At 42.3% G+C, this 23,423-nt stretch overlaps 1 protein-coding gene and 1 pseudogene across 2 annotated transcripts in view; both read left to right on the plus strand.

Moving 5' to 3' along the window:
• The first annotated feature begins 177 nt into the window (after positions 1–177).
• On the plus strand, positions 178–2,342 carry LOC101035010 (melanoma-associated antigen D2 pseudogene; annotated as a pseudogene).
• A 6,070-nt stretch (positions 2,343–8,412) lies between these two features.
• Positions 8,413–23,423, plus strand: part of JHY (junctional cadherin complex regulator) — a 75,825-nt gene continuing 60,814 nt past the window's right edge. Inside the window, exons 1-2 of one of the 2 annotated variants that reach the window (XM_039471090.2) lie at positions 8,413–8,460; positions 11,538–11,964. In XM_039471090.2, coding sequence (XP_039327024.2) covers positions 11,624–11,964 — 341 coding nt within the window. In that variant the 5' untranslated portion in view covers positions 8,413–8,460; positions 11,538–11,623. Of the gene's footprint in view, positions 8,461–10,796; positions 10,880–11,537; positions 11,965–23,423 lie in introns of those variants that run through there. The other variant, XM_074400745.1, reaches the window with a different exon arrangement.

Below are 23,423 nucleotides of genomic sequence, written 5' to 3' on the forward strand. Positions count from 1 at the left end.
AGGCTGAGTCTTATTCATTCTTGTCACCCTGGCTGTAGTGCAGTGGCACAATCTCAGCTCACTGCAACCTACTCCCTCCAGGGTTCAGGAGATTCTCCTGTCTCAGTCTCCCAATTAGCTAGGATTACAAGCACGTGCCACCATGCCCAGCTAGTTTTTATATTTTTAGTAGAGACAGGGTTTTGCTATGTTGGCCAGGCTGGTCTCTAACTCCTGGCCTCAAGTGATCCTCCCGCCTTGGCCTCCCAAAGTGCTGGGGTTACAGGTGTGAGTCGCTGCGCCCGGCCATGCTGTGAGCTTTTAAAAATCGTTTTTGTAGGAGTAAGTGGACGCACTCGGGAATCGTAGGAGGACGAGGCTCAGCTCTTTCTTGCCAGGCCAAATTGAGACATGTCTGACACAAGCGAGAGTGGTGCGGGTATAACTCGCTTCCAGGCTGAAGCTTCAGAAAAGGACAGTAGCTTGATGATGCAGACTCAATTGACAGTGACCCAGAATGTGGAGGCCCCGGAGACACCGAAGGCCTCCAAGGCACCAGAGGTCTCAGAGGATGTGAAGGACTCAAAAGCCTCTGGGGTCTCAAAGGCCACGGAGGTCTCAAAGACCCCAGAGGCTCAGGAGGCACCTGCCACCCAGGCCTCATCTACTACTCAGCTGACTGATACCCCAGTTCCGGCAGCTGAAAACAAGAGTCCAGCAGCTGACACAAAGAAGCAGAATGTTGACCCACAGGCTGTGACAATGCCTGCCACTGAGACCAAAAAGGCCAGCTGTGTGGCTGATATGAAGGTCAGTGCAAAGGCCCAGGAGACTGAGGCTGCTGCCTCTCAGGCCCCCGCAGATGAACCTGAACCTGAGCCTGAGAGTACAGCTGTCCAGGCTCCCGAAAATCAGGATACTCGGCCCAGGGTTAAAGCCAAGAAAGCCCGAAAGGTAAAGCATCTGCATGGGGAAGAGGATGGCAGCAGTGATCAGAGTCAGGCTTCTGGAACCATAGGTGGCCGAAGCGTCTCAAAGGCCCTAATGGCCTCAATGGCCCACAGGGCTTCAAGAAGTCCCATAGCCTTTTGGGCCCGCAGGGCATCAAGGACTCGGTTGGCTGCTTGGGCCCGGAGAGCCTTGCTCTCCCTGAGGTCACCTAAAGCCCGGAGGAGCAAGGCTCGCCGCAGAGCTGCCAAGCTCCAGTCATTCCAAGAGCCTGAAGCACCACCACCTGGGGATGTGGCCCTTTTGCAAGGGAGGGCAAATGATTTGGTGAAGTACCTGCTGGCTAAAGACCAGACGAAGATTCCCATCAAGCGCTCAGACATGCTGAAGGACATTATCAAAGAATACACTGACGTGTACCCTGAAATCATTGAACGAGCAGGCTATTCCTTGGAGAAGGTATTTGGGATTCAATTGAAGGAAATTGATAAGAATGACCACTTGTACATTCTTCTCAGCACCTTAGAGCCCACTGATGCAGGCATCCTGGGAACGACTAAGGACTCACCCAAGCTGGGTCTGCTCATGGTGCTTCTTAGCATCATCTTCATGAATGGAAATCGGTCCAGTGAGGCTGTCATCTGGGAGGTGTTGCGCAAGTTGGGGCTGCGCCCTGGGATACATCATTCACTCTTTGGGGATGTGAAGAAACTCATCACTGACGAGTTTGTGAAGCAGAAGTACCTGGACTGTGCCAGAGTCCCCAGTAGTAATCCCCCTGAATATGAGTTCTACTGGGGCCTGCGCTCTTACTATGAGACCAGCAAGATGAAAGTCCTCAAGTTTGCCTGCAAGGTACAAAAGAAGTATCCCAAGGAATGGGCAGCTCATTACTGAGAGGCGATGGAAGTGGATTTGAAGGCTGCGGCTGAGGCTGCAGCTGAAGCCAAGGCGAGGACCGAGATTAGAGCTCGAATGGGCATTGAGCTCGGCGCGGAGAATGCTGCCGGGCCCTGCAACTGGGATGATGCTGATATCGGACCCTGGGCCAAAGCCCGGATCCAGGCGGGAGCAGAAGCTAAAGCCAAAGGCCAAGAGAGTGGCAGTGCCAGCACCGGTACCAGTACCAGTACCAATAACAGTGCCAGTGCCAGCATCAGTGATGGCTTCAGTGCTGGTACCAGCCTGACCGCCACTCTCACAGTTGGGCTCTTCGCTGGCCTTGGTGGAGCTGGTGCCTGTGGTTTCTCCTACAAGTGAGATTTCAGATATTGTTAATCCTGCCAGTCTTTCTCTTCAAGCCAGGGTGCATCCTCAGAATCCTATTCAACACAGCACTCTAGGCAGCCACTATCAATCAATTGAAGTTGACAGTCTGCATTAAATCTATTTGCCATTTCTGAAAAAAAAAAAAATCGTTTTGTAGAACTTGTTTGGATCCTGATTTAAACTAACCAATTATAAAGATACATAGGGGGCAAACTGGAAGTCTGAACACTGAGGATTAGATGATATTAAGAAGTTATTACTAATTTTGTTCTAGATGTGATCATGGTGTCACAGTTATTAAAAAATTATCTCTTGAGGACACATCATAAGTACTTATAGGTTGAACCATGTGATAGCTGAGATTTGCTTCTAAATCATTTGGTTGGGGAGGAACACAGTATGTATAGAAGCAAGGTTGCCCACGTATTGGTCTTTGTTAAAGATGGGTAAGAACAATGTGCTCATTCATTATACTTTTCTCTTTACTGTTGAATATGGTTTCAAATTTCCATAATAAAATGTTTTAAAATTATTTTTAAGAAAGAAAACCCAAGGACACAAAAAAGAAGAAAAAAGGCTGTCAATAATCTGTTCATTTGTGCTCCTAAAAGCCACTCTTCCAGATCATCCATTTTCCAAAGCTGACCCCAGCCAGCCTGAGTGCTCCACTTCCTCTGGGCTTCCCCAGCACGTTGCTTATTTTTCTAGAAGGGTGTCAAAGTTACTCGTATTTCTGTCTGTTGAGTTTCATTTTCTGTTTAAACATATATTTACTGTCATTTCAGTCCTCTAAAATTCTCAGGGCTGAGTCATTCTAAGTAAATACTTCTCTCTTGAGATGTTAAATGTTTTAATATTTTGGATAAACGTATTTGTAAACTAAGTTACATGACTTTTACCTTTCTAGTCAATATTTATTAAACTGAATTACCCTATATGAGTTTGAACAGTTAATCATTATGAAAATTAATCTTGGCACTTGCCATAATACTGTGATTCTCACACAGGATATTCAAGAATAAGGTTGTTTGTTCCTTACACCAAGTGGGCCCAGGTTGCCTTGTCTGTTTGAACATCTTGTTTTTGTGATATTTGTCACTTCTTTTGCTGATATTGTCCCTTCTTTCTGCCGAGAGTGCCCTCCTCGACCTGTTTACTGCTTCTGATTTACCCTACGTGTGAAGGAACCAGACAATTAAACTTATTACAGTTATATGTAGAATGACTACACTGTCTGGCTACCCAGGACAATTTCAGTCCTAGGGTAATTAATAAATAGCATTCTTTTAAAAAATCTTGAATGTATCCTGGTTGGCTTTTTTTTTTCAAGTGATGGAGTTTCATTCCATTGCCCACACTGCAGTGCAGTGGTGCAGTCATAGCTCACTGCAGCCTTGAACTCTTCGGCTCAAATGATCCTCCTGTCAGCCTCCTGAGTAACTGGGCCTACAGGTATGTGCCACCACACCTGGCTATCCTGGATTTTAATAAATTATGTGATCATCCTAGTTATATGCCTAGTAAGAGTATATCCTTATTACGAGGTTCGATTGGCCACTGTTACCAGTTCTATTAAAGGAATCGATGAGCTGTACTTACCTACTCTCCATTCAGGTGCTAAAGTCTAAGGATACTGTGGCTTTTTTTCAATATTTACTTGGCATTTATTAGGTGCCATTCACAATGTTAGTCCTTGTTCTCTGATTCTCTGAGAGCTTATAGTTTAGTAAGGAGGTGACAGAAATACAAACGTGATTTCAATGAAATGTTGTAAAAGGATATGTATAAAGGTAGAGGTATGCAGGTGGGTGCCTTGAGACCACAGACCAAGGGCCGTTAGCCTAGCACTGAGTTTGTCCACCTCAGCCTTACTGACATTTCGGACCACACAATTTTGGCGGGTGGGGAGGGGAGTTGTCCTTTGCATTTCAGGATGTATAGCAGCATCCCTGGCCTCTGCCCATTAGAAGCCAGTAGTATTCCTTAAGTCATAACAATAAAAAATGCCTCTAGATATTGTCAATTGCCCCTGAAGGATAAAACTGCTTCAGGTTGAGAAGCACCCTGGTCCAGGAAGCAGAAGACGATGTGGGGGACTGCTCCAAAATTCCTGCTGGAGGAGACGGTGCTGAGCTAGGTCTGGTGGACTCAGGAAGGGTAAGACCAAGAAGGGAAACGGAGTAAAGGAAAGGACTTGGCGAACAGAGCATGAGTGATGTGTAGGAACGGGAAGCAGAAAGAAGGGAGTTGCATGAATGGGTGGCATGGGTGGAAAAGGAGTAAACTCAGTTCAGTATTACTAACCTATGTATTTAAGTGCTTTTTGACTTGTTTTTCTTATTCTCTGTATTTTGATTAGTTCAGGGTCAGGTTGACAGCTGAATTCTAAATGATAATATATGCAAAAGCACTTTGCAGACCTTGTGAAGTGCTATTCATATGTAAATTATCAATGTTTTTACCATAACCGCAGACAAAACAATGCACTTCATGGTTTTATTTTGTTTGTATGCACTCTGTAATCCTTAATTCTGAAGAGCAGAGCATTACTGTGCTGCTTATTAAACCATTGTCCCTCAGCCTCAAACACTCTCATATACTCTGGTTGTGACGCTGGGGCAACCCCTAGAAACCTTATTTTTCCTTTGCCAGCCAGCTCCTTATGCCAGGAGGGGGCAATAGAGGGAGAACCCAAGCCTGGAGACTGGAAAAGAGACCATCTTTCCTTTTCCTCTCAAGGTCACCCTGACAATGTCTCTTCACTCTAGTTGGTTTCAGTAGCAGTAGTTGATTCCAGTTTTCCCAACACTCTCAGAATCAGCTTCGAGATACTTTTTCAAAGACACCAGCACCCGTGAGCTTGGGATTTCACCCTCCTGAGAGGCCTGGGTCCCAGTTCTAAATGTTAATAATTCCAGTGTTAATACTTCTAAGTGTAAATAATTCCTCCCTGTGATCCCCAGTCATAGAGGTGGAAGCTGCTTCTTGTACTTACTACCCTTATGATACTTGTGTTCCCTTTTCAACTTTTCAGTTAATAAATATTCATTTAAATTATTTCCATTTTAATAACTGGCATGGTTTCTGTCTCCTTACTGACACTGGCTACCATTCGTGTTTATTATTCTAACCTTTAGTCACTCCAATAAGAATACTCAGGATAGCCATTACAAGGGGGGAAGGAGGAAGACCAAGCCCAGAGTGTCCCACGCTTTAAGTGTGACTAGTCTCTGCAAGTAGCTGCTAGATTGACAGACTCCTGAATCACGTAGAGACCACTAGTTTTCAGAAAAGCCAGTTTATGTTGTTTCTGGATAGTGAGAAAGCACTTGAAGAGTCTGAAGAACTACAGCATCATTTCCATTGACCAGTACATGAGAAAGTGGACAAGTGTGAATGACTCAGTGCTGATTCTATAACATATTCTGGAAGCTGCTATTAGGACTAAATTCTTCTGCTTGAAATTTGCTTGCATGTTTGCAGTTGCTATAATAATAATTTGCGTAATACACTGGCCTGAGTAACACTAATGGTTTCAGCTACCTTGCTTTTATTTCCTCTACAGACATTGAGATCCTACTGTGCACTCATAAGACAAGGTCCCTGATGCCAAAAAAAAAGTTAAAAAAAAAAAAAAAAAACTAAAATAAAAACTGCTAAAGCTGGGTAGTAAAGACATTTTCCAATTTCCCATGTTTCCTATCATTAATGAGGCAACTGATATTGAAGCACTCTTTTTTCCTTTTTTTTTTTTTTTTTTTTTTTTGAGACGGAGTTTCGCTCTTGTTACCCAGGCTGGAGTGCAATGGCTCGATCTCGGCTCATGGCAACCTCCGCCTCCTGGGTTCAGGCAATTCTCCTGCCTCAGCCTCCTGAGTAGCTGGGATTACAGGCATGCGCCACCATGCCCAGCTAATTTTTTGTATTTTTAGTAGAGACGGGGTTTCACCATGTGGACCAGGATGGTCTCGATCTCTTGACCTCGTGATCCACCCGCCTCAGCCTCCCAAAGTGCTGGGATTACAGGCGTGAGCCACCGTGCCCGGCCTCTTTTTTCCTTTTTTTAAAACTATTTTGTCTCACTCTGTCACCTAGGCTGGAGTGCAGTGGTGTGATCCCAGCTCACTGCAATCTCCACCTCCCAGGTTCAAGCAATTATCCTGCTTCAACCTCCTGAGAAGCTGGGACTACAGGTGTGTGCCACCATGCCTGGCTAATTTTTATACTTTTAGTAGAGATGGGGTTTCACCATGTTGGCCAGGCTGGTCTCCAACTCCTGACCTCAGGTGATCCACCCATCCTGGCCTCCCGAAGTGCGGGGATTACAGGCATGAGCCACCGTGCCCTGCTGGAGCATTCTTCTTCTTTTCTTTTCTTTTTTGAGACAAGGTCTCATTCTCACCCAGGCTGGAGTGCAGTGGCATAATCTTGGTTCACTGCAGCCTCAACCTCCTGGGCTCTGATGATCCTGCCACCTCAGCCTTCCAAGTACCTGGGACTACAGGCACGTGCCACCACACTCAACTAATTTTAAAAATTTTTTGTAGAGGCAAGGTTTTGCCATGTGGCCCAGGCTGGTCTTGAATTCTTGGGCTCAAGCAATCCTCTGGCTCAGTTTCCCAAAATGCTGGAATTACAGGGTGAGCCACTGCACCTGACCTTGAAGCAATCTGAAGACAGTTACTCAAATCTACTTGTTGTTTTAATGCGAACATAATTCCTAATGCTTCCTTTTTAAATTCTTTTTGAAACCTTTTTTTGATAGTGAAATATTCCACCCATACATAAATGTTCAGCATAATAAACTTTTACAAGATGAGTATCTGTATAACGACCATTAAGGTCAGGAAATACAATCTCAAAAGCGTTGTCCTCCCTACCTGCCAGAACTCACCACAATGCTCATAACTTCATGGAAATCACTAAGCGGGTAGTGATTCCCATAAAATTGCTTTTTTGCTTTTTTTCATAGTTTCCTCCACTAAGTATGCTTAAGACACGTAGCCTGTCTTTAATTTATATACAAAAATCATACAGTATGTATTTTTTCTGGGTCTTCGTTGTTGTTCAAAATCGTATTCTTAGTATGCTTCCATATAGTTACACGTAGTTGTATTTCATTCATTCTCATTGCTGTGTAGTATGCCAGTATAGGAAATACCATAATCTAATTAACCATTCTATTGTTGACAGATAGTTCAGTTATTTCCAGTTTGTATGCACAGGAGCACGCACTTCTTAGGGTAAATACCTAAAAGTGAAACTGCTGGATCCCCAGGTATACATATCCTGGCCAAGGTCAACCCATTTTCCAAAATGTTTGGTTGCATCGTTTCTCACTCCCGCCAGCAGAAGGTGAGGGTTCTTCGCCCTATATCCTCCCCAGCACCTGGACGGTGCCAGACGTTTCAACTTAGACCTTTTCGACTCAACTTACTGTAAGTGTGGTATTATCCGTTGTGGTTTTAATTGGCCATCTTTTGATTATCAATGAATTAAAGCACCATTTCAATACACAGATATGGGCCATTTAGATTTCTCTGGTGTTTGTGAAATACCTTTCCATCTACCCATTCTTTAATAGGATTCCTTTTCTTCTTCTTCTTCTTCTTTTTTTTTTTTTTAATGAGACGGAGTTTCGCTCTTGTTACCCAGGCTGGAGTGCAATGGCGCGATCCTGGCTCACCGCAACCTCCACCTCCTGGGTTCAGGCAATTCTCCTGCCTCAGCCTCCTGAGTAGCTGGGATTACAGGCACGCGCCACCATGCCCAGCTAATTTTTTGTATTTTTAGTAGAGACGGGGTTTCACCAAGTTGACCAGGATGGTCTCGATCTCTTAACCTCGTGATCCACCCACCTCGGCCTCCCAAAGTGCTGGGATTACAAGCTTGAGCCACCGCGCCCGGCCTTTCTTCTTGATTTGTAGGAGTTCCTCGCGTATCCTAGCAGTTTTATTTGTGGCCAATAAAAACCCCGGGCGGCCTCTGCCCTCCGGCGCTGGGAAGTCCAGGCGGCGAGGGAGCCTCTCCGGGGGCGCCCGGGCTCCTTCGGCTCTGCCCCGACGTCGTGATCGCGGCGGTTTGCAGCTCCGGGCCAGGGCCAGGGGCGCCGTTCGGGACGCGGGGTCCTCGGTGGGGTCCCGCCCCGCCCCCGCGGCGCAGGCGTCCGTGTTGCCCGCGGTCTCCAGGGCAGCGCGGGGGCGGGCGGGGGCCTGAGCGGCGGCGGCGCGGGAGGATGCGGGGCCGCCGAGGAGCGCCGGGCAGGTGACGGGGGCGGCCTCTCGGATCCGGGGTGGGCGGCGCGCCCGGGGAGGGAAACACGAAGGGCTGACTAGGGTGGGGGAGGACGGGAAACCACCCGAGCAAGCTGGGGACGAGCCGGCGCGAGAGCCTTCGGGACGGAGTCGGGAGCGACGACGGGGCGAGGCTGCGCCAAGGGGCCGGGAGACGGCGATCTCAGGATTCGGGGTCCGGGCTCCCAGAGCCGTCCTGCTCCCGGCCAGTCGGGACCGGCCCCGGGCACCAGGCCCACCGGCCTGTCACTTCCGGGACCTCCGGACGCCCCTTGTGGCGGGTCGTGTCCCTCAGGAACAAGCAAAGCTAGAAAACAAACCCAACGCCTCCACTGGGCGGCTTCCGGCCTGTTTCAAACCAGGGTTCTTTTTTCTTTTCTTTTCTTTTCTTTTTTTTTTGAGACGGCGTTTCGCTCTTGTTACCCAGGCTGGAGTGTGATGGCGCGATCTCGGCTCACCGCAACCTCCGCCTCCTGGGTTCAGGCAATTCTCCTGCCTCAGCCTCCTGAGTAGCTGGGATTACAGGCACGCGCCACCATGCCCAGCTAATTTTTTGTATTTTTAGTAGAGACGGGGTTTCACCGTGTTGACCAGGATGGTCTCGATCTCTTGACCTCGTGATCCGCCCGCCTCGGCCTCCCAAAGTGCTGGGATTACAGGCGTGAGCCACGATTCACCTTGGTGAGCCCAAGCAGGGTTTCTTTTCCCCTCCAGGAGAAAGCTCGTTTGTCCCATACTCGTGGACTAGACTCGTTACAGGGATCCCTGGGGAGCTGGCCACTTCTTAGTCCCTAGGTGCCATCTGATCTATCCCCGTCTTGTTTATTCAGGAGACCAGTTTCCTCTCTTGGTCAGAAATTTCAGGGACACAACCCTTTTTTTTTTTTCACTGCACGGGAGGAGGGAGCCACATTCATTAAATTTAAATGCCCACTTTCTAACTTATTCAAGCTGTCAGCTGTTCCTTCTTCAACCTCATGTTTTCCTAAGATCAGGCCTCCACAGAAAACCCTGCTTTTGTGGCATTTGGCTTTGCTTTTGCATACTTTAGCAAACTTCAGGAATCTGCTAACATCAACAAAATTATCTTCTATGGTTAATGTTTTATTATTTATTCATTCTAAGAAAGCTTCGTCTATTTCATTTAAGAAGAGAAATTCAAGGGACTGAATTATTTTAAGAGTAATTCTAAGTTGCACTATAACGCTTAACCTTGCTCTTCAAGATCTCAAATTCGGTGACCTTAGCTCTTCCACTAAAACCAGTGTTTGTACAAACTCTTTTAGTTAAAACATGTTAGTATTTGATAGATTTGCTGCTTTCTTGGCACGTCCTAAAAAGCAACAATTGAAATAATCAGGCAGAATGTAATATGTATTTTAAAAATAAGAGACAAAATAATACAACAAACCAGTCTGTAAAATTAGAGAATAATATGTTAGTTTAGCAACAGGGCAGACCGAGTTAAATAGAAGACTCACTTCATGTGTATTTACATCTGGTCACCTGTTGCCTGTTGTTTGCTAAGGTGCTATCCTCCAAGGAGTTGATGACGTTCCTTGGAAACATTAGCAGCAAGGTCAACATTATAAGCAATCCTAGGAATAGTTAAAAGGTTGTGTCATTTAATTAAAGTTAGGATTTGCCAAACGAACAAGAGCAAGCCATTAAGACAAATCTTAACAGTAATTTCTAATGGTAAAGATTTCTGTTACCTGACTCACAGAAATAAAAAAGTGGGGGATGGGGGGGTTATAAAGGCAATAAGATAGAAGGTAGGCCAAAATAGAAATGCCAGGTAGAGATGAAAGGAAGCACAATCCAAAAGCATCGTGTCCTTTCAGTCCTACGTGAACTCAAAGAACCCTTTCAATAGGTCTTTATAATGACCCTTAGAGACAGTGAAGGTTCGCTTGACTCATACTCATAAGTGAGTTGGAAGGGACTCCAGCTAACTCCCAGCTGTAATTCTGGCCAATCTCCCACCCACTCAGCTTTCCCCAGGGTAGCATCCCCTTCGGGAATGTAGACCTCCAGCCTCTGCTTTGAATTGCTCAGTGGCAGAATTCACAAGACCACTAAATCTTTTGTTGAACAGTTTTATTTATTTTTTTCTGATAGGGTCTTGCTCTGTTTCCCAGGCTGGAGTGCAGTGGCACAGTCTCAGCTCACTGCAGCCTCTGCCTGCCCAGCTCCAGTGATCCTCCCACTGCAGCCTCCCAAATAGCTGGGACTACAGGCCTGTCCTACTATGCCCACTAATTTTATTTATTTATTTATTTATTTATTTTTTGTAGAGATGGGATTTTGCCATGTTGCCCAGGCTGGTCTTGAGCTCCTGGACTTAAGTGATCTGCCCACCTCGGCCTCCCAAAGTGCTGGTATTACAGGTGTGATTGTTGAACAGTTTTAATCATTATTATGGGTTTTAAAAAATACTGCATGAGGTTGATCTCCATTTACGGCCACCTAAATTATATGTTCCTATCTAGCCACAACCTGGACATCAGAAAGTCTTTTCCAAATGATGTTGCCAGCCAAAATAGGTCTAAGAAAAAAATAGCTTTCCTATTTACAGTTCCAACTATGGAAAACCACATTCTTCTTTCTTCTACCTTTACTTTTCAAAAGGGAGCCCCTGAACCTGTTTTAATCTATCCACAAATACTACTGGGCATATTTATATTGTCGCTCTGGGCATTTGAAATAAGGCCATCAAAGTACTGTCCATAATTTGTCTTAGTCCAGGCTTGTCTATAACAAGCGCTTGGAAGCTAGAAATAGGAACCTGCTTCCAAGCAGCCATTTATTTCATCAATAAAACTGCATTAGATTACTCAGGCTGCTTATGAGCTCTACATCAGATGTGTTTCTGTAGAGAGAAAAACAATTATTTTTCTAATAGAACTTTCTTAGACACACAAAAGGTACATACAAAAGCCTGAAGATAATAGAACAAGTTTCTCTTACTGATTTAAATATTTGATTAACATTGACATTAATGAGATTTCAGTAGTCGTAGAGTAACATAAATGTAATTTTTTTCAGGTAATGCCTTTACAAACTACAACTTTCGATATCAGCCAGCTGCTCCTATCAAGAGTATCCCCTATTAATTTTTTGCATTTTTCAAGATGAGTAAAAGTAAACTAATTCCCAAGCTCTCTATTCAATCTCCTGTCCGTCATACCAACTTAAATGTTCAGTCCACACACCCACCTTTTAAGAAAGAAGACTTATGTCAGATTTCAAAAGACTCCTTGGAATCGGATTCAGAAAGCTCCACTCAAGCCATTATGTCCCAGCTTGAGTTTGATGATCAAATCCAGGATAACGATATGGAGCCCGACAGCTTAGACGAGGAAAGCCCTCTACGGGAAAGCCTGCATGAGGCGGAAGAGGAAGCAAGCACAAAAGCAGCTCAGATGGCTCGGGAGCAAAACCACCATAGCTGGGACAAGAGCACCAATAACAGGTAAGGAATTGGCTTGTGTAAGATAATAATGGGCTGTAAAATGTATTATTAAATAATTGCTGGTATCATTTCAAATGAGAGTAAGGGCAAGCTGCTGTAATGAGCGCCTTGCGATGTGTGTGAGACAGTTCTCTAAGCAGCCAAGGATAGCTGGTGCACCAGGTTTTTTCCATCTTCAGATTTTTCTTAATTAATAAGTGCAATGGGTATTAATAAGGGCATTTTCATTTCTCATACCATTTATCTCCTGTCCATATTCAAGTGTCTCCACACTAGGATCTCACCTGGGAAAAATTCCAGAAGCCTGGTAGAGAAAAGGATTTGGAGTCAGTTGGTCTTGATTTGGTGTAGGTGCTGCTGTTGAGTGTATAATTTGGAATCAGTCACTTAACTTTTTTTTTCACTTAAAAACATTTATATAGTATTGAATGTTTATAATAGAGATGGGATCTCACTATGTTGGCCAGGTTGGTCTTGAACTCCTAGCCTCAAGCAGTCCTCCCACTTCAGCCTCCCAAAGTGCTAGGATTGCAGGCACAAGCCACCATGCCTGACCCACTTAATTCTTTTTTTGGCTCACTTTTCCTCATCTGACAAATTACCTGACCTTCCTATCTCACAGGATTGCTATGAATGTCAATAAAGTACAAATAATTGGGGGTAGAATCTTACCTGGCCCATTCAGAGCTAGTAGAGGTCTACCTCCCAGGGCTTGTATGATCATATAAAGATTTAATCTAATAACCAGAATTTATGAGATTTGACTTTGTGCTATAAGCTACCAAAAAATGTAAGGGATTATAAAATGATGTGGTGATATTACTTTGTTACAATTGAGGCACTAATGATATGAGAGAGCACAGAAGAAGGCAAGAGGAAGTTTTAGTGTGCGGTGAAGTGCGTAGCGTCTGAAGCAGACCATCTGGGTTCAAATAGCAGCTCTGCCACTTACTAGCTGTATAACCTTAGCCAAGTCCGATTAATGTTTCAGTGCCTCAGTTTCTTCATCAGTAAAAATGGGATAATAACAATAGTTAACCAGTTATTATGAGGCTAAACTAAATATATATAAAGTGTCTAGAATAGTGACTGGCTCCTTATAAATTATATTGTGTTAGATTTTTTTTTGATGGGAGGGTGATGGAGTCTTGCTCTGTCACCAGGCTGTAGCGCAGTGGCTCCATCTTGGCTCACTGCACCCTCTGCCTCCCAGGTTCAAGTGATTCTCCTGCCTCAGCCTCCCGAGTAGCTGAATCTACAGGCGAATGCCACCATGCCCAGCTAATTTTTGCATTTTTAGTAGAGATGGGGTTCACCATGTTGGCCTGGATGGTCTCAATCTTTTGACCTTGTGATCTGTCTACCTTGGCCTCCCAAAGTGCTGGAATTACAGGAGTAAGCCACTGTGCCTGGCTGATTTTTTCTTTTAATTCGGGCTGAAATATATTTAAAGTTTATTGAAATATATTTAAAGTTTAGGCAGAGTCTTGAAAACAAGCTAAGATCTGGATTATAGAACAGAATGAGAGTGACATGTTTGTGGCACATTAGGGAGCCCAGCTGGATTGCAGAGGATTTGTTTTGAGTGTAGGGAAAGTAGACTGAGTATGGATCTGATTATAGGGGCCTTAAAAATGTGCTTATAGTATTGGAAGACGAATTTTCAGGTCTTGAAGTATAACCATCCTACCACAGATGAGGATATTGAGTCTTATACAACTCAAATGACTTGTCCTCTAGATACAGTCACTGCCAGGGATCATGTGGGAGACAGAAGTAGAGACCAGTCCTGAGTTTTTTCTTTCTTATCTTTCTTTTTCTGCCTTCCTTTCATCTTCCCCTCCCTTTTTTCCCCTGGGGATATCTAGTTGAATCAGTCTCATAAGTATTTTTTAGTGATATGTCACAGTAAAAGTGATAAGAGCTGTCACCAAGGTGCTGGAGGCAGAAGAGGCATGCAGGACAGCTTCAGAGAGACAGACACCCTTGACTGGACTGAGTTGGGAAAGCCAGGCAGAGAGAATACAGGTTCTTGGGGAGGGTGGTGAGATGCAGCAGTGTTTAAGGAAGATTATTCTGTAAGTTGGTGCGTTTTGAATGAGGGAGTAAACACACAATGGGGAAAGAGACTACTGGATGGATAGACAGTAATAACAGTGATATCACTTTTTAAAAGCCTGTCTTAGTTTCACTCAATTCTCCATCGCAATCTGGTAGGGAAGATGCTGCTTTTCCTATTTCGCAGATAAGGAAAATGAGGCTAGCAGAGATGAAGAAACTTGTCTAAGGTTATAGTGCTTGGAGGATGTCCTTGTCTTGTTACTCATGCTGTTTATTTTTAAATTATGAAAAAATTCTACCCTATAGAAAATTACAGAGAAAAATACAGTATGACCCTTATTGCCATATTTGTTTCAGACATATTTTTAAAATTCATACTTTATTACAGATAAAGTTTCCTTGTAGCCCCTTCTCAAACTCATTCCCCTTCCTTCCCCTTCAGAGGTAATCAATACATACTCTTACATGAGTATGCATCCTTCTCACCAATCTTCCATTCATTTATTTCATAGGTAATCTATAATTAGTAGATAAATATATATCTATTTATGGATGTATGATGCCCTTTTTATTCAGTCAACATGATGTTTTTGGCATTTTACAGTTATGCTTTTGAACTAAGACATGGTTTTGGTTGAATATTGATGAATATTTAGGGTTTTTCCAGTTTCTGTTATTTCAGACAGTGCTCTGTGCACGTCCCCGTATGCTTCCTTGGGTGTGCAGGCAGGAGTCTCCTTAGGGTATAAGTTCTCAGGAGCGGAATTGCTGGTTCATGGGAGACTGGACATCTTCAACTTCACCCATAAGTGCCTGCAAGTTACCAGTCCTCAGAATTACTCAGTCTTTTTAACCTTTGCCATTCTGATGGGTTCTAAAATCCTGTCTTATTATAGATTTAAATTACTTTTCTCTGATTACTTGTGAGCCTGAGAATCTTTTTACATGTTTTTAACCAAATGAGATAAATTTAGACATCCTCTTTGGCAACTGGTTGTTTTCATTTAACAGAATACTCGTGTGAATCTTGAGTATCTTTCTATAGAGTTGGCCTTCTGTATCATGGCTTTCACATCTGTGGATTCAATCAACCACAGATCAGAAATATTTGGGAAATAAATGGATGGTTGAATCTGTACTAAACATGTACAGAGACTATTTTTCATGTCTTTATATTCCCTAATAATATAGTATAACAACTATTTATAGGCCGGGCGAGGTGGCTCACACCTGTAATCCCAGCACTTTGGGAGGCTGAGGCCGGTAGACCATGAGGTCAGGAGTTCAAGACCAGCCTGGCCAAGATGGTGAAACCTTGTCTCTACTAAAAATACAAAAATTAGCCGGGCGAAGTGGCAGGCATCGGTAATCCCAGCTACTCAGGAGGCTGAGGCAGTAGAATCGCTTGAGGGAGGTGGAGGTTGCAGTGAGCTGGAGATCGTACCCCTGCACTCTAGCCTAGGTGACAGAGAAAGACTCCATCTAAAAAAACAAACAAACAAAAACAACAAAAACCCCAACTATTTGCATAGCATTTACATTGTATTGGATATTATAAATAATCTAGAGATAATTTAAAATATATAGGAGGACATGCATAGGCTATATGCAAATATTACCCCAATTTATAAAAGGGACTTGCCCATCCCTGGATTTTGGTATCGGCAGGGAGTCCTGGAACCACTCCCTCACGGATAACTAAGCGATGATTATATTTATATGTTCATAGTACATACTGTATATGGTACATAGTATTCTAGTATCTGGAGGTACCCTGATAAAATTTATTCAGTCACCACCCAAGGATGGACTTTGGGATGTTCCCAGTTTGTTTGTTTGGAGACAGAGTCTTGCTCTGTCATACAGGCTAGAGTGAAGTGGCACTATCTTGGCTCACTGTAATCTCCGCCTCCTGGGTTAAAATGATTCTCATGCCTCAGCCTCCCGAGTAGCTGGGATTACAGGTATGTGCCACAACCCTTGGCTGATTTTTTCTTCTTTTAGTAGAGATGGGGTCTTACCACGTTGCCCAGGCCGGTCTCGAACTCCTGAGCTCAGGCAGTCTGTGCACCTTGGCCTCCTAAAGTGCTAGGATTACAGGCTCCCCAGTTTTTGTTTTGTTTTGTTTTGTTTTAGCAAAATGACTGAAATTTTATATATATAAATAAAAGAATTGACAGAGTTTGGTGATAGATTAGATATGGGGATTGAAGGAACAAGAGAAGCCAAAGATGAAGGGTCCCTTTAACAATAGCTGGCATTTACAGAATGCTTCTCATGAGCCGGTTTCTGTGCTAAACATTTTACGTGTATTATCTCATTTAATTTTTATTGCAGCCCGGTAGATACTGTAATGATCCCATTTTGAAGGTTGCAAATGAAACTTTAAAAGTTTACATTATGCCCATTTATTGCATCTAATAAGTGGCAGAGCAGAAAACTCAGGCAGTCTGACTCCACGGCTCCAAACCCTGTTTTTATCCTGGCTCTTAAGAGATTTATAATCTCCTAGGTAATAAATGAGCGTAGTTTTAGTTATAGAAATGGGGCCACTGAAAAGGAAAAAATCTTTTGCAATGGATAGGTATTTTTGTCTGTACTTTTAAGATGATGAAACCAAGACAAGGATCCATTAGGTGACCTCGTTTCCCGTTGTTGAGTTGTTTTCTCCTTTTGTGCAGTGCTCAGGGACCTGACTTTAACCCTTGTTCTTACCAAAGACAGTTTAAATACCATCTAATATATTTCAAAATAAAGGATAATGCTTACAAAAATCAAAATTATGGTTAGATTCTTGGTTTTCTGATTCAGAGATCCTCAAATAATGCTTTTTTTTCTTCAGATTGATTTGCCTGGAAAATTTTTAACGATGAACTATAAACTCTAGGGTCAGAATAGGTTATAGCCCTAGTCATTGTTTGGTGATATAGTGCTTCATATACTGAACATTAGGATGACCAGTTCTCAAGTAAAAAGGAAAACAAAACTGAAGCATTTAGACAAACAATGCCTCAAAAATATTATTCAGGTGAGTGTTTCATTATTGGTCCCTTTCCCTGCCTCATGTTAGTCTTGGAAGCCTCTCCTAGGAATACTCTTGCTTGGATCTGAGTAGTTTATGAGCCATGAAATAGACAAGTAAATTGATCTCAGACTCTCAATATGAAATTCAAGTAGGCTTTCATTTCTGTAAAGTTGATGGCATTCTGGGAATTGTAGTTTAAAAAAAAATACTCAAAGCTTGCCTTAAAACCAAGGAAAATTTCTTTCTTCTTGCTTTTATGATCAATAATTTAAAAAGCTGCCTGACAAATCACTTGAGTCCTACACTTGTGTTTTTGTTGTTACTAGAACCTCCTCAAAGCAATTACTCCCTTGTATCTGACCAAAGTCAAGCCATAGTTCAATGTATATGGATGAGAGAAAACCTTTTACTTAATGGAATTTGGAGCAGCATTGACTATAGTAAGTAAATGAAGAGTAGAGAGGGGATCTTCACATGATAATCCTTAAACCCCACTCCAGAACTGGCCTTATGACACTCGGCACTCATGAAGAAAGAGGTCTGTGTAATTCCTAGAGCATTAGAAACAACCTCGTCAGTCCTGGGGACTTCTGAAACCTTGTATATTAAAAAAAAAATCAGAGAGCAGCCATATACTACTTTGTATGTGTGCTTAATAAGGTCTTGTTAACAGAAATATTCACTTAATTGGCTACCATTTGTAAAACTTTTTGCTTTATATATACAGTCTCATTTATCCTTACAAGAGCCCCTTGGATAGGCATTATTAACCCCATTTTGTAGGTAAGGATCTGAGAGCTGTATAGGTATATGTAGTTACTAGATAGTAGAGCCAGAAATTAAATTGACCTCTCTCCAAATGCCAAAGCCTGAGCCACTAATTACAGGTATCTAGCTAGGTAATCAAGGATTGAGCTGATAAAGGATTCTATTTCACTATCTAATAAAAATTAAAACTATGACAATTTCTATATAGATTAAACTGAATCCAGAGTAAATAGGCATGTAAAATGATAAAGTTTAGGAAAGTCATAAACATTTTTAGAGGATACTGCGTCCTCAGAGTAGATAGACATGAATTACGTTTTCCTTTGGGCTGTGAGGTCATGGTAGCCATTATTCTTCAGCACTTGACCTGGGAAACAAATGTTTTTATGCAGTGAGGTCTCCAGTGTTTTCCTCTCTGATCACCTCAAACCGTAGCCTCCACAAAAGGGCACATATTCTGTTTAAGAAACCACCTTGCATTAGAAATTAATAGGAGAGAGATAGGCACATGAGGAATTACTAGTTAAATTGAGTATTCAGAATTGTCTGAAAGTTAAAAAAAAAAAAAGGGGGACTCATAATAATCTGCATTTTGGTCTGGCGCGGGGGCTCACGCCTGTAATCCCAGCGTTTTGGGAGGGCAAGGTGGGTAGATCACCTGAGGTTAGGAGTTTGAGACCAGCCTGACCAATATGGTGAATACCCATCTCTAAATACTAAAAATACAAAAATTAGCCGGGTGTGGTGGCATGTACCTGTAGTCCCAGCCGCTTAGGAGGCTGCAGCAGGTGAATTGCTTGAACCCAGGAGGAGGAGATCGCACCATGAGCTAAGATTGCACCACTGCACTCCAGCCTGGGTGACAGAGCGAGACTCCCATCTCAAACAAACAAATAAAAATCTGCATTTTAATTGTTGTATATAATTGTTTCTCTCCGATGCTTTCATGTGTGTTGGTTCTGATTAATAATACAGAAGTCAGGTGAAGTATTGAATGATGACTTCTAGGGTTTGAAGAGTGGCATTGCATAACCCAGAGAGACCACAGGTAGAGAAAGACTGAGGGAAGACCAAAACTCAAGATTTTCATTTCCCCCAAATCTCCCAGGCTGTTTGTAGAATGCGTCGGAAATATTTAAGCTGAGACTAGACTGCTGTCTCTCCATAGGTGGTGTAGAGAATGTTTTCAAACTGGTTAGGAGATTAAAGAAGACATTTGAAGTTAGGTCTAAAATGCTAGGGCGATTGAGAACATTCTAGAAGCTTTCGGGAGTCAACTTTCATTCCCATTGGTCTCTAACAACATTCATCCACGTTGTGTTCTGTTGTCTTTTGTTAGATTTTCAATTTAAGACCAGTGTTTTGTCAGCCTTTTCCAATACATTACACTACCTGCCATGTTTAGAGGTTTCCATGCAGTATTCTGGGAGTAGCTACTAGCATTTATTTATTTATTTCTGATTACATGGCAATAGTTATATCAGAGGAGTGACTTTTTATTGCAGATATTAGTCATTTCTGTTTTCTGTTCATTCATTTACTGACAAACTATGCTTTAGTTACACTGCGACACACTCCTCAGAGCAGGCATGGTGCCATTGTAGCAGATGAGCAGTCATAGAGGGAAGCAAAGGGTGTGCATGGGCATGAATTGTAGCTATTAAAGGCCGAGCCCCTGCCAGAAATGCTACAGCCCTAGTGACTCCTGGGCTCGTTGCCTCCAGAGACAACCACTAGGTCCTTTCTAGGTTATTTCAAAACTGAGATGCATTATTGTGTTAAAGTAAGTACCTACATAGTGAGTTCAAAACCTCATAAAGTATGATTTAAATTTAAATCACCAAGAATGCTGTGAGTTTATCAAGAGGATCAAGAAGACTGTAACAGAATTACTAAAGGGATGCTTTAATTCGTGACCTTTGCCTCTTTATTTATTTCTACTCCCTGACAAGTTTGAAAATATATAAAACTTTGATTAATGTAACCTTTAAATATATGAAATTAAATGATTTTCCCAACACTTCCATATATTGCTAGGTTTTGGCTGATAGGCCCAATCCAACTAACAAAATAATGGATTATTAGAGGTGTTAAGGCTCCTAAAAGTCAGCCCATTCTCTTTTATTTATTGTACAGAGGAGGAACCTAAAACCTAGAGTGATGGAAAGACTTGCCCAAGTTCACATGGCTGGCTAGTGGCAAACCTTGGACTAGAACCCAGTTGTCAAGACCACTCCACTGCCTTATTATGATATAACAGCTGCCTTGCAATTTTAATGCTGCTAAATCTGGCATTTAAAATATAAGAAATTTGGCCAGACACGGTGGCTCACACTTGTAATCCCAGCACTTTGGGAGGCCGAGGCAGGCGGATCATTTGAAGTCAGGAGTTCAAGACCAGCCTGGCCAACATGGTGAAACCCCATCTCCACTAAAAATACAAAAATTAGCTGGGCCTATAATCCCAGCTACTCGGGAGACTGAGGCACAGGAATCGCTTGAATCCGGAAGGCAGAAGTTGCAGTAATCTGAGGTCGTGCCATTGCACTCCAGCCTGGGAACAGGGTGAGACTCTGTCTCAAAATAAAAAAGAAGAAGAAGAAGAAGAAGAAACTCTACCTAAAGAAAGTATAAGCACCTGCACATTTTATAAATCTAGGTCTCTGTCTCTTGGCTATTATTTTGGAGAATGAAAAACAGCACTCAAGCCTTCCATGGAAAATGTCTAGCATTAGCATTGTAAGCTCTCATTGAATGAGACGAATTATGTTTCTAAATACTGTGTCATGCAACATTTCCCTTGTGAAGGTGCAGCCTTGATTTCACATGACATAATCTTAATAGAAGTGAGGTACTAGAATTTTACATTGCAATTACAACATGTCTTCTTTAGATAATTTATTTTCATTTAACTCACAGATTGTTCTTGAATCAAGACTGGTGCTATTAAGAACCCAGGAGAAATATCTGGTATTTTGCAGTCACAAATCTGTTATCAAAGAGAAAAAAAAGGACTTGGGTTGGAATTATCCAAATTACGTATTTTTATCAATAAAATTCACTAAATAACAATCTAGCTCCTTTAGTGTGATTCTGTAGGCAGCCTTTGACCTTCATTTCATTAAACCATCTTTTTTTTCTATTAAAATGCTTAAATTTTTAGCAAAATAAATGCCTGCATTAAATAAAATTTTCTGAATTGCAAATCACCTTCACAAAGCATTTCAGTATATTTGTGGAACCATTTTATTTCATATTTACAAAAGTGAATTTTTAATCTTTCAGATTTATTTCATTTTATTTACTTAAAAGCTCTTGATAAGAAGATTAAGGTGAGCATAGAATTCAGAAATCCTTGGAAACAGTGATCAGTTTTATAGTTCCTTAAAGAAGCATTAAAAACTTTACACTTAAACAAAAATTGAATTTCCTGTTCATATGCATAAAAGATTTAATGGCATATAAATTGGGAATAATTATTCTGTTTAAAAGGATTAAATTAAACCTAAATCAATAATAACATGTGCAGTTTCAATTTAACTGCCTACTTAAAATGAAGTGACAAATAAATAACAGCTAAATGATTAATAGCAATGCTTTTATTCACCTCCTCAACAGGCAAAATGGCCAGTTACTGAATATTTTATTGTGAGTGCAAAGGATGTTAATTGTACTAGAAACATGCTCTAATTTTAGTAATTTTTTGATTGAATACAATATTGAATATGAGGCTCTTCATTAAATGGAGATTTTATTTTATTTTGTTTGAAGTTATCACAGTAAGTACTCAAATATGGTCCATTAAAGCCAGCAAATATCATGGCATATGCATGTGAAACCGTCCCCCACTCCCTTCCTCTCTGCCTTCATTTCTAACCTAGGCATCTGAAGAGGAGACCCTGCATCTGTTGTCTGAGCGGTAACAAAAGAGTTGTGTACTCATTTTCTGTGTAACCTTTCTATCAAATGGGGAGGAAAAGAGGTGCATGTTTTGTGTGCAGATGATTACTGATGAAAAGGCACTTCACACTCATTTTGTCCCAGTGTGTTGACCTGGACCATGAAACACAATGGGGCTTCCAAGCACACAAGCTCAGTAAAATGGGGTTCTTCAGTATCATGTTCTATTTTGACCATTAGATTTGTTTTTGTGAAGTATTACAGCTTTCCAGGCTCATGATTTTGCAAAGCATAACCTCCTATTTGTCTCAACATATGGTTTCCATCCAGAGAGCGGAGAAAGAGGATGTTTTAAGATAGTCTTTTCAGGTGTAAATGGTGCGACATAATTAAAACTCTTATAAGAGCCACATCTTTAGGCTCTACCTTAATATATACACATTCTTAGAGTTTCTCTGATTCAAAAACATTTTTCTCAGCCAGAGCAACTCATTTCCTCTGGTATGTTTCTAAACCCTTTGTATTTTCTAGGTTCCACTTAAAACATCAGTCTTTTGTGTGGTGGGTGATATTGTTTCTATAGCCTTTTTTTTTTTTTTTTTTGGTCAGGGTCTCACTCTGTGGCCAGGCTAGAGTACAGTGGCACGATCTCGGCTCCTGGATGCAAGTGATTCTCCTGCCTCAGCCTCCCAAGTAGCTGGGATTACAGGCGTGTGCCACTATGCCCAGATAATTTTTGTATTTTAGTAGAGACAGGGTTTCACCATGTTGGCCAGGCTTGTCTTGATCTCCTGACCTTGTGATCCGCCTGCCTCTGCCTTCCAAAGTATTGGGATTATAGGTGCCAGCCACTGAGCGGGGCCTACAGCCATTTAAGAATGGAAATTTGGCCGGGCACGGTGGCTCAAGCCTGTAACCCCAGCACTTTGGGAGGCCGAGGCGGGTGGATCACGAGGTCGAGAGATCAAGACCATTCTGGTCAACATGGTGAAACCCCGTCTCTACTAAAAATACAAAAAATTAGCTGGGCATGGTGGCACGTGCCTGTAATCTCAGCTACTCAGGAGGCTGAGGCAGGAGAATTGCCTGAACCCAGGAGGCGGAGGTTGCGGTGAGCCGAGATCGCGCCATTGCACTCCAGCCTGGGTAACAAGAGCGAAACTCCGTCTCAAAAAAAAAAAAAAAAAAAAAAAAGAATGGAAATTTGCTGAGGCTGGAAATTACAGCTTTTTCAGAAGGTCTAAAATAATTTAATTATCCCAGTTTTACCTTATTTGTCATCTTTAGCAATTGTTAAAATGTTTCATCTTGTGAAAGTACTGACCTTTCTTATTGCCATTTCCAAATTGTGGTTTGGCCATTCTCCACTGTGCCTAAGTCATGATTAAAAACTGGATTTTTAAAGATGGATGTTAATTCTTTCAGGCCACTAGGGTACCACTTAGTGTATCACAAGACAACTTCGTGCCCTGGAAATAAGCCCTGGGGAGAGAAGAATCCCTCAAGATTCATCACCAGAAGTATAATACATAACAACGGTGTTATGTCATGGGGACTGAATGTGACACACAGCAAGCAAGGCTAGTGCTGGAGCTCTCTGATACGTGCTTCCACAGCTGGTCCTCACGGAACCCTTATTCTGTGATAGGGACATAGTTCTATGCATTTAGATGTATTAATTCTTATAATCCTCTCAATAACACTA

Source organism: Saimiri boliviensis, chromosome 6, assembly GCF_048565385.1.
Source record: "Saimiri boliviensis isolate mSaiBol1 chromosome 6, mSaiBol1.pri, whole genome shotgun sequence".
NCBI lineage: Eukaryota > Metazoa > Chordata > Mammalia > Primates > Cebidae > Saimiri > Saimiri boliviensis.